The following is a 14654-nucleotide window of genomic DNA, read 5'->3' as shown; positions in this document are numbered from 1 at the left end:
GTCTGTCTTTATGTCTGTCTGTCTGTCTGTCTGTCTGTCTCTGGCTGCGTGGCTTCCCATCTCTACTGGTCTCTGTACATCTGTTACCTTCTGTCTCTCTGTCCGGCTGCCCCCTCCTCCCATTCGTGCACGTACGTCGTGGCTGCCCTGACATCACATGACCTTTCGGATGCAGAGCCCACACTGGGGGTCACGTGGTCCTTCCCCATTCCCGTCCCCCATCCCTGGGGGGAGAATCTGATTGGCTGAGCCTGGCATCCGAGTTGGTTCCCCCTGAGTCAGTGTGACCTGTAGAGCAGGGTCACCTCCTGCAGGAGGGAGGGGACGTGTGACCGCAGCCACAGTCCACACATGAGCACTTTGCTGCAGCCTCTCATTTAATTCTCACAAAACCCTTGTGGCATAGGTCCTGTTCTTACCCCATCTTATAAGTCAGGAAACTAAGGCACAGAGAGGTTAGATAGCTTGTTTCGCACCACACGGCTGATGAGTGGCTGAGTCAGGACGTGAGCCAGGCAGCCTAGTTCCAGAATCTGTGTTCAGTGCTGCTTCTCTTAAACAGGCAGTGTTAGGATGCCCCATTTTCATCTTTTTGCCCTTTTTCTTTTTTTTTTTTTCATTGATAAGTCCTGTACTCAGAGATAACCATGGCTTACTATTTGACATTTATAGTTTCAATCTGTTTTCGGTACATAAATGTAAACAAAATTGTGCTATCACGTTCTATATTATAATTTTTCCATTTAGCAATATATTATTCAAATTTTTCCCATTTTTTTCTAACATCTTTCTTGGAGTATAATTGCTTTACAGTGGTGTGTTAGTTTCTGCTGTATAACAAAGTGAATCAGCTCTACATAAACATGTATCTTTTTACCCTTTTTAGTACCCGTACGTTGGGCACTGAATGTCTGTTCAAGGACTGATTGATGAATGAATGAGTAAGTGAATGAACGAAGGCGGGGAGGGCCAGGCAGAAGCACACACGGTCCCTTAGGAAGTTAGGAAGTAGACCGTTTCCCGGCCCTGGAAGCTTCTTCCGGCTGATGCTTGTCCAAGTACTGGCGTGCCCGTTTTCAAACTACTCTCTCTTTCCGTCCCTCTCTCTTTGCTCAGACAAGAGTGAGAATGGCGAGGCGTATCAGAGGAAGAAGGCAGTGACCACCGGCCTTCCAGAGGGCCCAGCTGCCCCCGTGCCGTCTCAGGGGAACCCGGCGCTGCCCGGCGGCAGCGGCTGGAGAAGGATCGTGCTGCTCATCTTGGCCATCACCATACACAACATCCCAGGTGAGGTCCTGCCCCGAGCGGTCCAGCCTCGGGTCTGAGGGGGACGTGACTCTGTCGGCTCAGCTGCCTGGCTGGAAAGGGGGCTTGGGCAATCGTGATGTCGGTCCTTTCTCGACGGGGCACGGGGGAGGGAGTGCAAATCTTTCTTGAGTTTATTTTTTGGGTTTCCGGCTCTAGATGGATCATTGCGTGTTAAAACTTCTGGTCCCAGTTACTGCAGACAGTATCACTCCAGTTTCCACCTATGAGTTCCTTTCTTCACATATCTGATACCAAGTCATTTGGGCATAAATTCATAGCTGTTGCCCGATAGCTGTGGCTTGCATCTCTCGTAAACACGGAGTGTCTCTGGTTCTTCTTAATCCTTTTTAAAGGTATTGAATTCAGTACAGTTGTACACTGATGTTTGCCTTACCTGCTTTCTTCATGGGGACATCTTTCTGAGATGTCCTCACTGTTACCGAGTCACCACGTGACAGGTCAATAAATCGAGAGAAGAGTTGTTGGGGTGAGGGATAGCGATTTTATTCGGAAAGCCAGCAGACCGAGAGGACGGTGGACTCGTGTCCCAAAGAACCATCTTGCCTGAGTTAGAATGCAGGCTTCTTTTATACTAAAAGGGGAGGGAGTAAAGTCAGACACTTCCTGGTTCCGGTCAGACTCCGGAGGGGGTGTGTTAATTTCGTCCTCCCTGCAGTGATTCACAGGTGGGCCTGGTCGCGATGTCTCCTCTGAGCTGAACAAGGGTATTTTCATGCCCATGACCTGGGAGGCAGGGTTCCCAGCGATGGGCCATTATGTATAATTTAAGCTTGCAGGCCGCATCCCTTTAGTGACGAATTTGTAGCAGAATACAGAGGTTCTTCCCTGTTACATTACCAATCTTTTCCTTTTTAACATTTTGGAGTAATTTGTTTTGTGTCTTTGGATTTATTTTAATTGAAAAGAAAACTTACCGGTGTTCTATTTCAAAAATAGTATGTTTTATATAGAGTAACTAGAAAAGACAGATAAGCATAAAAAAAGAATAAAGATATTATTAAAAAAACAAATGGAGAGACCCTGAGGAACTCCTTGGGTTACATTGCGGAATTCCAGCTCTACTACTTAACTAACTAGTTTATCTTGACAAATGACGTGAGCTCTCTGAACCTTGGCGTTCTCATCTATGAAGTGGAGATAATGCTACTACTGAGATAACTGGGATATTATTTACAAAATGAACTACACCAATTTTGATAATTAAATAAGATTATATATATATATACAGTCTATACAGTACCTGGGCCATTTGAGCATTTGAAAAGTGGTAGCTGTTATTAGCATTGATAATACTCCTGACTCCTTCAGTCTTGTGTTCTTAAACATTCTGATCCATCTTTCGTAGTTTTGGAACTCAAGTTTGAGTGATAACCTTGCTCAGGGAGCAGCCCCAGGTGATATATTATCTGAGTCCTTGCAGAGTTCATAATGTCGACCTGTTACCCCAGTACAGGAGCAAAGACTTGACTGGGCATAGCTTTTGCTAGAGGCACCTATTTCTCCTTATAGCTCTTATAGATGTTGCTCTGTTATCTTCTGGCTTCAATACTGTGGAAGCGAAGGCCACGGCCAAACCGAGTTTTTTCCCCTGTGTGTACCTTATAGTCTTTTGCTTGTGCAATGAAGACTTTTTTTGGTCATCTTTAAGGAATGAAAATATCAATATGTTGTCTGTTGCAGTATATATATGAAATCTGTCAGAACATCGTGTCTAATCACTCAGCTCGGATCTTCCTCTAGATGAGAAGCATTTTCCTCTCTTATTTCTATCATGATCTTAAGAATTTCTATCATAGGATCGTATAGGCCAATTTGCTGCCAGTTTTTTTCAGCATCTGTTTCCCTCTCATTTCTCTCTTGGCTTTTTCCCTTTGGGTTCTGAGTCAACTATTTTGGTTGTTTTCCGAGAGCTGGCTATTCAGTACATCTTGAGGCACACAAATCTGACGAAAGTGGATTTGCCTGGGTGGAAGGATCTGGTCATACTCACCCCCAGTATGTTAAAGAGCTCATCGAGAGACCAGGGTCTCTGCAGAGGGCAGCTCCAAAACCTCCACGGTCACTTTCAACCTGTTAAATGCTAATCATTCGAGAAGAGAAGTTACTTAGGCTGTCTTTTCAGTCATAATAGTTAGTGGCTGTCTTTCTACCATTTAAGACTCCTTCTTTAACCAGCTGAAAAAGAATAAAGGTCTAAATATAAATAGATGTGTTTCTGAAGACCCCCTGGGGCTCATTCCCAGAGTCTCAAGCTCCTAACTTCAATCTAAAGGGAAGTTCACTCGCCCACCGTTGCCTTCTGGCAGCTTCGTGCCTTTTGATGAGAACCATTTCGAGAGCTTGTCTGTCGCCAGCTTTTCTTTGAAAAGGTCTCTTCTTTAACACTAGCCTTCATGGTTTATTAAAAATTTAACTAGACCTTTGATGTTCCCTGAGACTCTGGGTTTAAAGGTAGATTTTCACAGCAACTAAATGGATAATTGGTTTTTTTTGAAGTTTTTTTGTCTTGGCTGGTTCAGTTTTATATGTCCTAGGGATGACATTTTGTTTAAAAAAATTTTTTTTTAATGTAGGAGTTAAAAGGAAATCTTATTAGCGCGTGTGCTGTCTCCCAGAGGTTTCTGGAGTGCGGGGACCCACACGCGGACGTGAGCGCACACCCAGGGCGCTTGGGTTCTTATTTTAGACACGTGTGCAAGGATAAATGAGTCCTGAAACTTCTGTAGCTCACAGCCCCCCCAGGAATCTGCTAAGAGCTCTGGACCCTCTCGTAAGAGAAGGTTGCACACAAACCAGTTACCAGGCAGCTTTGGGTATTCCCACATCTCACAAAGTCCACCCACGGCTCCAGAGCAGGAAGGAACCCCTGCTTTAGAGAAACAAACTGTCCAGCCGTGCAAGCACTTGAAATGTTTCAGGAGGAAAGGGTAATGCCCGATGGAGGCTGGCAGACGGGAGTCCCGCTCACCCCCGCGAGGGGTGGGTGCAAAGGCTCCCGAGGATGGGGGTGCTTCCCCCTTCACCCCGCGTTCCTTCTGTGGCTCAGCCCGGGGAGCTGAGTCCTTTGGAAAATGGTCTCCCAAGGAAACGGCATGTTTTCTGTGAAAGCAACCCCACTCTGTAGCCTTGGAAGCACACTGTCCCTTAACGGGCTTCTCCTGCCACGTCATACAGACTCCTGGGCTCGGAGCCTTCCAGGGGTTTCCAGGCTTTCGGAAAACAGGCTCCCTTTCTGTATCAGAATGGAATTAAAAATCAACCAGCCATCGAGTTCCCACTAATCTCTTTTCATGAGTAGCTTATGGTCTGTGTACGTGAGAACGTTAAATTTAGAGCTTAAAGGGATTCTAGAACTTATCTCATTCAAGCACTGCTCCATCGGAAAATTTGGTGGGGTTGGCAGGCGGGGGGGCGGCGGGGAGGGGTGGGGTGGGAGGCGTGTGTGTTAATTATCACTGTGGTTCCTTCCAGCTCTGGCACTGGATGATTTGGTGAAAAAGGAGACAAGTAGTACATTGTTAATTTCATTTATTTCACAGTGTTCATCACTCCTTCCTGGGTGACACCTTCCTGGGTGACACCTTCCTGGGTGACACCTCCCTGTATCCCTGTATCTGTCTTGATAGTTATCACTCTGAATGGCAGTTATTTGAATGTATTTGTTTCCCCCCATACATGGAGCTTCTTGCAAGAAGGCCTGTGCCATCTTGTTTTTGGAACCCACGTTACAGTTCATATTGAAGCACATTATATATTCGGGCTCCAGGGATGGCTGGTGCATTTGGGGACCTGGCCTCCTTTCTAGGAGGGGAGTCAGGTGTCTCAGTTTCCTATCCACCTTGGCCGCCAGGTGGGCTAAGGGACGCATTTAACTTCTGTGGGTCTCTGGGACACACTGGACTTTCCTTGCTGTTTGACATGATTTATAAAGGTCCATAGAAAAAGAGGCTGGGTGAATCACACACTTTATATTTTCCTCTCATCAGAGCCAGGGGTCAAGTTTGCTTTGCTGGTTGTGACTGTGACACAGAGAGAGCTGGAGGTCACTGCCTGTGTCTCTAGAACAGCAGGACAGTTGATTTTAATTGTTTGGCTTGTCCTCCTTGACGGCTCCTACTAGACCCCATTTCATGGCTTTAAATGAGACACTTGACGTTTTCATCAGAAGTGATTTTGTTTGAGGGAACAAAACCCCACAGATTTATACACTAATATGTTAAGAGTGGTTGGTTATTCTTGGGCTTATGGAGTTACAGGATTATGGCTGATTTTTATTTCCTGCGTGTTTTGTGAGATTTATAACTCAACTTTTCTATAATGAATATTTATGATTCATGTGATCAGATAAAAGTGCTTTTGTTTTTATTTTATTTTTATTTTTTTATTGAATTATAGTTGATTTACAGTGCCTTTTTAAAAAATTAATTAATTTTATTTTTGGCTGCGTTGGGTCTTCGTTGCTGCATATGGGCTTTATCTAGTTGCGGTGAGCAGGGGCTACTCTTCGTTGGGGAACACGGGCTTCTCATTGTGGTGGCTTCTCTTGTTGTGGAGCATGGGCTCTAGGCACGTGGGCTTCAGTAGTTGTGGCACACGGGCTCAGTAGTTGTGACACACAGGCTCAGTAATTGTGGCGCACGGGCTTAGTCGCTCTGTGGCATGTGGGATCTTCCTGGACCAGGGATCGAACCTGTGTCCTCTTCACTGGCAGGCGGATTCTTTTTTTTTTTTTTTTTTTTTTTATGGGAAGAAGGAACAAATACTTTTTTTTTTAATTTTTATTTATTCATTTATTTATTCATTTATTTATTCATTCATTTATGGCTGTGTTGGGTCTTCGTTTCTGTGCGAGGGCTTTCTCTAGTTGTGGCAAGTGGGGGCCACTCTTCATCACGGTGCGTGGGCCTCTCACTGTAGCGGCCTCTCTTGTTGCGGAGCACAGGCTCCAGACGCGCAGGCTCAGTAATTGTGGCTCACGGGCCTAGTTGCTCCGCGGCATGTGGGATCCTCCCAGACCAGGGCTCGAACCCGTGTCCCCTGCATTGGCAGGCAGATTCTCAACCACTGCGCCACCAGGGAAGCCCCTGGCAGGCAGATTCTTAACCACTGCACCACCAGGGAAGTCCCTACGGTGTTGTGTTGATTCCTGCTGTACAGCAAAGTGATTTCGTTACATATATCTATCTATATCTCGGCCTCCGTGGTCACACTGCATCCTTTTCTGTATCTTATCTCCCCCGCCTCCTTCTTATGAAGACCCTGTGACTGCAGTTTGGGCCCCAGCCAGGTAATCCGGGGTCGTTACCCCATCCACAGATAATCCAGGGTAATCATATCTGCAGAGTCTCCTTTACCAGGAAAAGATGACACTCCCAGGTTCCAGGTATTGTTGGTGGCCTGAGCCTGGGCACTTGCTTCATTCTGCCGTGGTCTCCACATGCTGTGGCTTTGACAAAACAGCACTGAGCGTGTGCGGAAAGGAGCCAACAGCTCAAAAGAAGAACTTACTGAGTCTTCATTTTCCTGGGGCAAAGAGTGAATAGAAAATTCTACTAATAGCCATGGACCTTTCCAGGGAAAACCCTGATGCGGCAGCCTCCGCTTCACATTGCTCCGCTCGCAGAAACTGGAGGGGCATTTTGTGAGCCAGACACCCAGGCTCAGTCAGTGAGTAAGCTGAGCCCCACTCCAAACCGCAAATCATTGGCAGGAATGCAATGCCCTGATGACACCGGAGGCCACCACTTCCTGGGGCCTTTCGAAGCTCCAGACGTCAAGTGCTCCACGTATATGATTTAGGTATTTGCACCCCTGGTTTACATTTTAGCAACTGAGACCCAGAGAGGTCAAAGACCGAGCTCACGGTCACACAGCAGGTCCTGGTAGACCGTGGTTCACACTCATCTCTATATGCCGCCTCCAGGCTGCCTGTTGCCGTGGGGAGCTCCGTTGTGTTTCTTCCGGTGGATCACAGAGCTTTTCAGCCATGATTCCAGAAAAGTTCAGCAAGTGCGTCTCACTTTCTGGAGCTTGCCACGTCAGGTGTTAGCTTCCGTGATGGTCACTCCTGATGCCGCAGGCTCATTTCAGCAAGGAGATCTGGGCGGAGGAAGCCTGGAGCGGAGGCCGCACCCCCGCCAGGGCACCTGCCGCTGTGGGCTCCCTGCAGATATGTGTGCGGGGTGAACACCGTGCAGCTCCAACACACCCACCACCACCACCATCAAGCGAGGACGGTCGGGACTCCCAGGCAGACGGTCACCGCTTCAAACACGTCAAGGAAGGAGACGTGAGGGAGGGGCCGAGCACAGGATTTAGAGTCAGAAAGGCCAGGGCTTGGACCCTGCAGCCACCAACTCTACTAGCTGGGTGTCCCTACGTAAGATTATGGGAGTCTCAGTTTTCCCAGCTGTAAAAATGGAGATAACATCTATCTTGCTATTCAGTATTCAGGGAAATGACAGCATGGCAACAAGCAAGGCCACTCTCCGTGTTGCCTGCCATGAAGTGCAGATCACGATGCCCAGGACACAGTAGGGCCCGAACAATGTTAATCTCCCTCAACCTCTTCCTGGTCCCCACGCCCCTCCTCCCACCTACTTTTGGCTTCCCTTTGCTCCCCAAAGATTGTTTGGTTCTGGTCTCGGTGGTCTCGAGTGGGACCATCTCAGATCACTTTGCTTTGCACCTTCAAGAGGTTACACGTGAAGATGCGTTTACTCCAGGAGTTTGGAAACACTGTAATGTTCTCCTGTAATTATCTGATTCTCAGTGGGGAGCCTGACATTATAATTAGCACAGGCTCCTGTGTGGGGTGACATTCTGCTTGGCATGTTGTGTTCCTGAGCATGTGCCGTAGCAGAAACTCATAGCACGCTCCCAAATCAGGCTGCTGGGTTTGAGCTGAGAACCGGCAGCATGAACACCCAGCGAGTGAAATCGCAGCTCTCGGATCCCTGCGTGATCCCTGGAAAGCGACTCGGCAACTTTGAGATTCGCCGTCAACTCCGGCCCCAAGGCCAGCAGACACACAGATGCCTGTGCCCTACACTCTGGCCTTCAGATCAAGAAGCCTACATTCTAAGGCTGCACATCTCCTAGGTTATGTCCTAGGACATCTCCATTTCCTAGGACATAACCTAGGATGTCTCCATTTCCACATCTCCTAGGTTATGTCCTCCTTCTACCTATTATGTAAATTGAAGAAAAAAGTTGAAGCAAGAGAATTTGAACCTATTTTTGTATCAGGACTCAAAGTTTCCAGTCACCTCCAATTGTCTTTCTACTATGCGCAGGCAGATTTTGGCTGGAACGTGGTTTGCGTGAAGCCCTTTTGTAGGCGCACTGCCCAAAATGCCAGCTACTAGCCATGTGGGCAAGCACAGGCTTTAGAATCAGAAAGGCCCGGGCTTGAATCCTGGAGCCACCAAATGTTCTCCTCTTTACTGATCAGAATTAAAGAAAATGCAGAATCTAGACCCTCAGCTGTACTTTGCCACATGTCAAGTGCTGGAGAGCCATATGCAGCTATCGCTGCCATATTGGACAGCAGACAGAAAACAATTCCATGATCACAGGAAGTTCTATTGGATGGCACTGCTGTTGGATGGACCGCATAGAAATGTAATTTCACCAGTTATTCAGAGCCTACCCAAGCTTGCCTTGGGACGAGTTTTATTTAGGGAAGACATTTTGTTTCCTGAGATGGTTTTTCTCAGTCTTGGGGTGTGTCATAAAATACGTTATGAATAAAATACTTAGAGATCAAAATTTGCAAGTTATTATTATTTTTTTTAATAAATTAAGGGTGGTACAGGGTCATCCCTGTGGTGCCATCATTCTTGTTCCCTTTGGTTCTGATCTGGTTTTGTGGGGGCGGCACAGGGTGAGGGCGGCTTGTGCAGGGGGAATCGTGCTGCAGGCTTGTGTCACGTCCAGTGTCCGGGGGCAACGGAGAGCTGCTCCCAGGTCAGCTAGTCACCCTCTCCTCTGGGCGTGATGTGTTGTCTTTAGAGAGACGCACACCCACCCCCCGAGCAAGGCGACAGCATTGGTCTGTGTCAGCTTAGCCCCCCACAGAAAAGCTGCTCCTGACTCACCCTGGAGTTTGAAGAAAGGACGTTAACTGTCATGTGAAAATCATCGTGGCACTTATTGTCACATTTTTGCTGGGGACACTGCCCAGTTCATCACCCAATTCTCTTAAATATTTATTTCAGAATGCACCGCCTGGAAAATCTTTGTCTCCCTTGTTGAAACGATACTTGTAATTTAGTGTGTATACCTTTTTTTTCACCCTTTGCTGCCAAGAAGCCCAGAGGCCCATTTGCGGCTGAGATAAGAATGGAATGTATTCTTCGGGTCTGATTCTCTGAATTCTTCTCTCATTTTACAACCTATTGTTGTTCTGCACTTTTAACCCATTTCAGAAGGAGGGAGGTTATTAATTGGCACAAGTGATTTTATTCCATTGTCACTAGTCTTCTGTGTTCTCTTTCCTGGTCACAGGTTATATATCTAAGCCAGATACGTGGCCTGAAAAATGCTTTTCTCTGGTTATAATGGGCACCAGATGAGAGGTGATGAAGTCATGTTTATCGTGTTCGGATAATCAATCAGTCAACAGTACTTTCTGGATACTTTCTATATATAGAGCATTGGGATCACCCTTGTCCAATAGAAATATAATGCGAGCTACGCATGTCATTTTCAACTTTCGAGTAGCCATGTTAAAAAAAATATTTAAAAAATCAGGTGAAATTGGTTTTTAAAATATATTTTATTTACCCTAAAATAGCCAAAATATTATCATTTCAACATAGAATCAATATTTTAAAAATTGAGATTATTTTACATTCTTTTTTTTCATACTAAAGTCTTTGAAATCCAGTGTGTATTTTACACTTCTGGCACATCGTATTCTGGATGATTCAAGTGAAATTTTCAGTGATTCAAGTAAAATGTCGCCCTACCGAAAAAAAAAATTGTGTGTCATGCAAAAAGATTTTATACTTCTTTCATTTTCAAATTTAAACTTAATTTAATTAAAATTAAATTATTTATTTTCTCCATCATACTAGCCAAATTCCAAGTGTCTTGTAGCCACACAGGGCTAGTAGCTGCCACGTTGGGGTTTTTTTTCTTTAATATTTATTTATTTATTTTGGCTGTGCCGGGTCTTAGTTGTGGCATGCGGGATCTATAGGACTTCTTAGTTGAGACACGTGAACTCTTAGTTGCGGCATGCATGTGGGATCTAGTTCCCTGGCCAGGGATCGAACCCAGGCCCCCTGCACTGGGAGCGTGGAGTCATACCCACTGGACCACCAGGGAAGTCCCACAGTAGCTGCCACTTTGGATGGCACAGACGTAGGTGCTCCCAGAGGTACAAAAAAGAATGCAAGACAGTCCTTACTTTGAAAGAGTTTGCAATCCAACAGGAGAAAGTTTATACACACATATTATAATACAGTGCCGGATGAATCGATTCTCGCAGGAAGTCAGCAGAGTCAAGACAAGCTCTCACTGCAAAGGTGTGATCTTTCTTTTGGTTCAGTGAACATCGAAGACTTTGAAGATGGTGCATAAAAAATCATATTTACTGTTTAAAGAGTTGTGATTGAGCCCAGACGTTGTAGGACCAATTGCCAGTGTTTCCGTCCACAGTAGAGGGGATGAGAAGAGGCCCCGCACACAGGCAGGCAGGAAGGGTCGAAGCCACTGGCTGGCTGGACATCAGGCTGTTCTCCTTCTTCCAATAGTTGACGAGGTAACTAGGAGGTGGTAACACAGCCACAGCGCCGACCCGTCTCCGTGGGTGCGGGGCAGATCACCTCACTGTCAGCAGTCATCTTTTCTGCCAGAATTTTATCACTTCTGCTCTGTTCAGTTGGGCGGCTCCATCCGAGCACAAGGCTGCAGTGAGAAATACCTTCAGACCCTTTCCTGCTCCTGGAAAAACCACCCAGGACAGCACCCCCGTGCTGTCTGCTGCCATCCTCAGTAATTGAAGGTATGATTGTGTTGCTAACTAAAAATTCCAGAGTCCCCGCTGGCTTTGCGATGATCTTTGACAAGAGCTGGATTTGTCCTTGCTTCACTGTAAAGAGAATGGTGGCGTTTCTAAAGTTTTGGTTTATAAAAATACCCAGCACCTTCGCGCTAGCCTGAGAACCCACCAAGGGAACCGTGCCATCTTCTGACAAGCCTGCCTCTCCCCTGTTGAGTGACCTCATTTGTTCAGAAGCTGTAGCAGGTAACAGGTTTAATCAGTCGCTGACATCCGAGGTGCAGCTTCATCCATTGATAACATTTGAGGTGCGAACTTTCTAATGGTCTCAGCTCATTCGTATTCATATATGCTAATTTTAGTGCACATTAATTATGTATTTAATAAGTCCCTGTTTATTCTATTTTGTCTGTACTCCCTTGATAGCTGTTGTGATGTGGCGTTGAAAATAATTAAAATGTTACTGTGTTCTGCAAATACCAATTAACCAAGGATGAATCCTGAAATCAACATTCCATTTTCTTTTCCTTTCTCTGATTAAGTACAGCGAGTGAAATGACGCCTAAATGTACTTTGTGGTCCATCCCTGCCCTCGTTGGTTTGTCTCCCTTTTCAGGGAGCTAATTGCCATTCGAGCTCCCCGCTTAGCACAGATGTGACTTCACTCAACAACGTCCGTTGCTTTGGGCTCACATCTTCTTGGCGACGTGGAGACCCCTTCAGAGGTGGTGCACTCAGCCTGGGGATTTGGGCGCAGAGAGGAAAAGATGCACGGCTCCTGACAGCGAGCCTAAAGGTTGCCAGTTGAGTCTGTGTGCAGCCCCTTGGGGGCTTTCCATGAACCCGAGCTCCCTCCAACACCTAGATTTTCAAGCCGTTTCAAACCACCCATCTTCAGAGGCCCAACTCTTTAGAGACTAAAATTTCAAGCCATTTCAAACCACCCATCTTCAGAGGCCCCATTCTTTAGAGACTAGACAACCCCATGGTCTGTGTTTTTTGGGTATTACCTGCCCGAAGGGGCGGCACCACATCCTCATTCAAGGTCTCGCCCTAATCAGCGGTGACTCTGCCCGCCCTTGCCCTGGTTGGTAGCTATTGGGAGTATATATTTGATCCCATTTCCTGTTGCCCCGGACCTTGTGCCGAAGCTTGCCATGCCCCTCGTGTCCTACAAATCACTCAGCACAGTCACTCCCCCAGCCCCTAATCTCCTCCTCCCACTACTTGGTATTTTTCCTGACCCTGGAAGTGTCCCTAATCAGCTGATCTTTGCAGCCCCTGCTCGAGGCTTCAGCGCCACCCTCGGCAAAGCAGCTATTGGAAATGGAACTCGGGTGAGGGCTTGACGGTGAAATCGGGCTTTTCTACTTAATAATTCCACTCAAGGGAGAACGAACAAGGACAGGAATCTCAAACAGATCTGTCATGTTAATGGGCTCCTGAAAAACATTAATCAGCAAATAACTCACAGCTCCTGGGGACAAGAAAACTTGGAAATTGCATTTGCATTATAGCAGTTTAGACGAGCCAAACCGCGGATAAGTAAGAGTTAGGAATCAGAGTCTCTAGTTTTTATCTCATTTTGAAAATAACTGTGTGATCGTTACGTTTGACAACTTTCAACTTCCAAGTTGAAGGAAGGAAGGTGAATAATTCTCGCCCCAACCCCTACTTCACGGGTGATATAAGAACGAACTATGTTCGTGGAAATGAGCCTGCCTGAGACATAAAGGTACCAGGTAAGCAGCAGTGATCCTGATTATTGGACACGGCAGTCGAAAGCGCCGTTTACCGGCACCTTTGCCTTCCAGATCTCATTCCCTTTCAACTTCCGAGCTTCGCACTCATCAGCTCTCTTCTCTTGCTGTCATTAAGGTTCAGAGCTTTCATTTCCAGCGATTCTGTTCACTTGCTCCTCTCTGTATATTCTCAGAAACGCTTCCTGGCGCAGAGATGCTAGGGCAGAGGTGGGGACCTGGTGCCGGGGAAGAAATAAAAATCTCTGAATCCTGTTTTCAGGTGCAAACAAAGTCTTCTTAAATGTCAACCCAGCAACCCTTCTCTTTTAATCAGACACTTTTCTCCAGCCGAGCCATTTGTTTACGAAAAGTCACGGTGGCATCTTAGCTTTCCTTTTTGTGCCCTGTGCTCCGGGGTCAGCCTCTCCTTCACACAAGGGCCACGTAGGGCTTTTCTGTCGGCCGTGGGGCGTGTGGGGGGGAAGCCAGCTGATGAACTGAGTCACTGACCCCTGCAGAGGACAGAGGAATAAACCAGGGGAGGAGGGTGGAGACGTGGAATTCCAAGCGCCAAGGACTCGGGGGGAATGCTGGGGTGTGCATGGGGTCTGGGGAGGACATTTGGGTCCATTCATCTTTCCGTGCTCCTGGGCCCCTGCCCTGTAAGGGACCAGTTGCTCTGCCCTGATTTGCTTGGTCCTCAAAGACTCCCGATGAGTGCTGGGTTTTACCACCCGGTAATTCTGAAGAGTGCGCTGTTGCTTAGAGACAGGAGACGGTGCCTGGAGTGAAGATAAGGTTGTCAAGGAAACCAAGCCACAAATTCCCTTGTTTTCCTTCAGGTTGCTGGACAGAAGAGTAAAGGAGTTTTGCTCTGACAACTGGAAGAAGAGAAGTAGCTTCTTCTGCTGTGTGCGTTTTTAACAAATTGATCTGTTATCCAAGACACAGCTGAGTTAGTACCCAAGTTGACAAACAGGGAGTTGAGGTTTGCATCTTTTTTTGTTATCAGTGAGCACTTTCTGATACAGACAGAATTAAGCAACGATTTTAATCCTGATTTCTTATCAGACGTGTGGACCCCAGGACCCACCCCCTGCTGTTACACAACTTGGCTCTTGAATTCGGAGTTTTCATTTATTGTCCCAGCTTTTCTCTTTCCATGGGGGTGAGATGTTCTTTTTGGAGATTTCACAGCAGCAGCATGCCCTTTTCCATTCTCCATCTTTGAATTATTTGCATGTTTCAGATGGTGGTAATCGATAAACCTAGATATCTTCCTCTGAACTCTGGCGCTCGTAATAAAGAAAAAAAAATCCTCACGGCCATCCTCAAGGGATTCTTTGTCAAAGCCACAAAAGTTCACATCTGCTCTATGCTATTGTGTCAGCAGGCTGAAGAATTGAAGGGGACCACATCCAGGAGTGGTACCTAAATGCTCCCTTCCCCCCTGGCGCGTTTAAGGCACAGATAAAGCTTCTTCATGTCTCAGAGGTAACAATTTTAGCTGAGAGGGCCCCCAGGGCCATGTGTTCCTCTCCTTCTGTATTAGTCTCCTAGGGCTGCTTAACAAA

General features: G+C 46.7%; 1 protein-coding gene across 8 annotated transcripts in view; it reads left to right on the top strand.

Moving 5' to 3' along the window:
* Positions 1-14654, top strand: part of SLC39A11 (solute carrier family 39 member 11) — a 424377-nt gene that overhangs the window by 279519 nt on the left and 130204 nt on the right. For all 8 annotated transcript variants that reach the window (XM_059908944.1, XM_059908941.1, XM_059908947.1 and 5 more), the window contains one exon: positions 1117-1287. In XM_059908944.1, the coding sequence (XP_059764927.1) occupies positions 1117-1287 (171 nt within the window). The remainder of the gene's footprint in view (positions 1-1116; positions 1288-14654) is intronic.

The sequence above is a fragment of the Balaenoptera ricei genome, chromosome 20, assembly GCF_028023285.1.
Source record: "Balaenoptera ricei isolate mBalRic1 chromosome 20, mBalRic1.hap2, whole genome shotgun sequence".
Lineage (NCBI taxonomy): Eukaryota > Metazoa > Chordata > Mammalia > Artiodactyla > Balaenopteridae > Balaenoptera > Balaenoptera ricei.
This window is presented reverse-complemented; position numbering and strand designations above follow the sequence as displayed.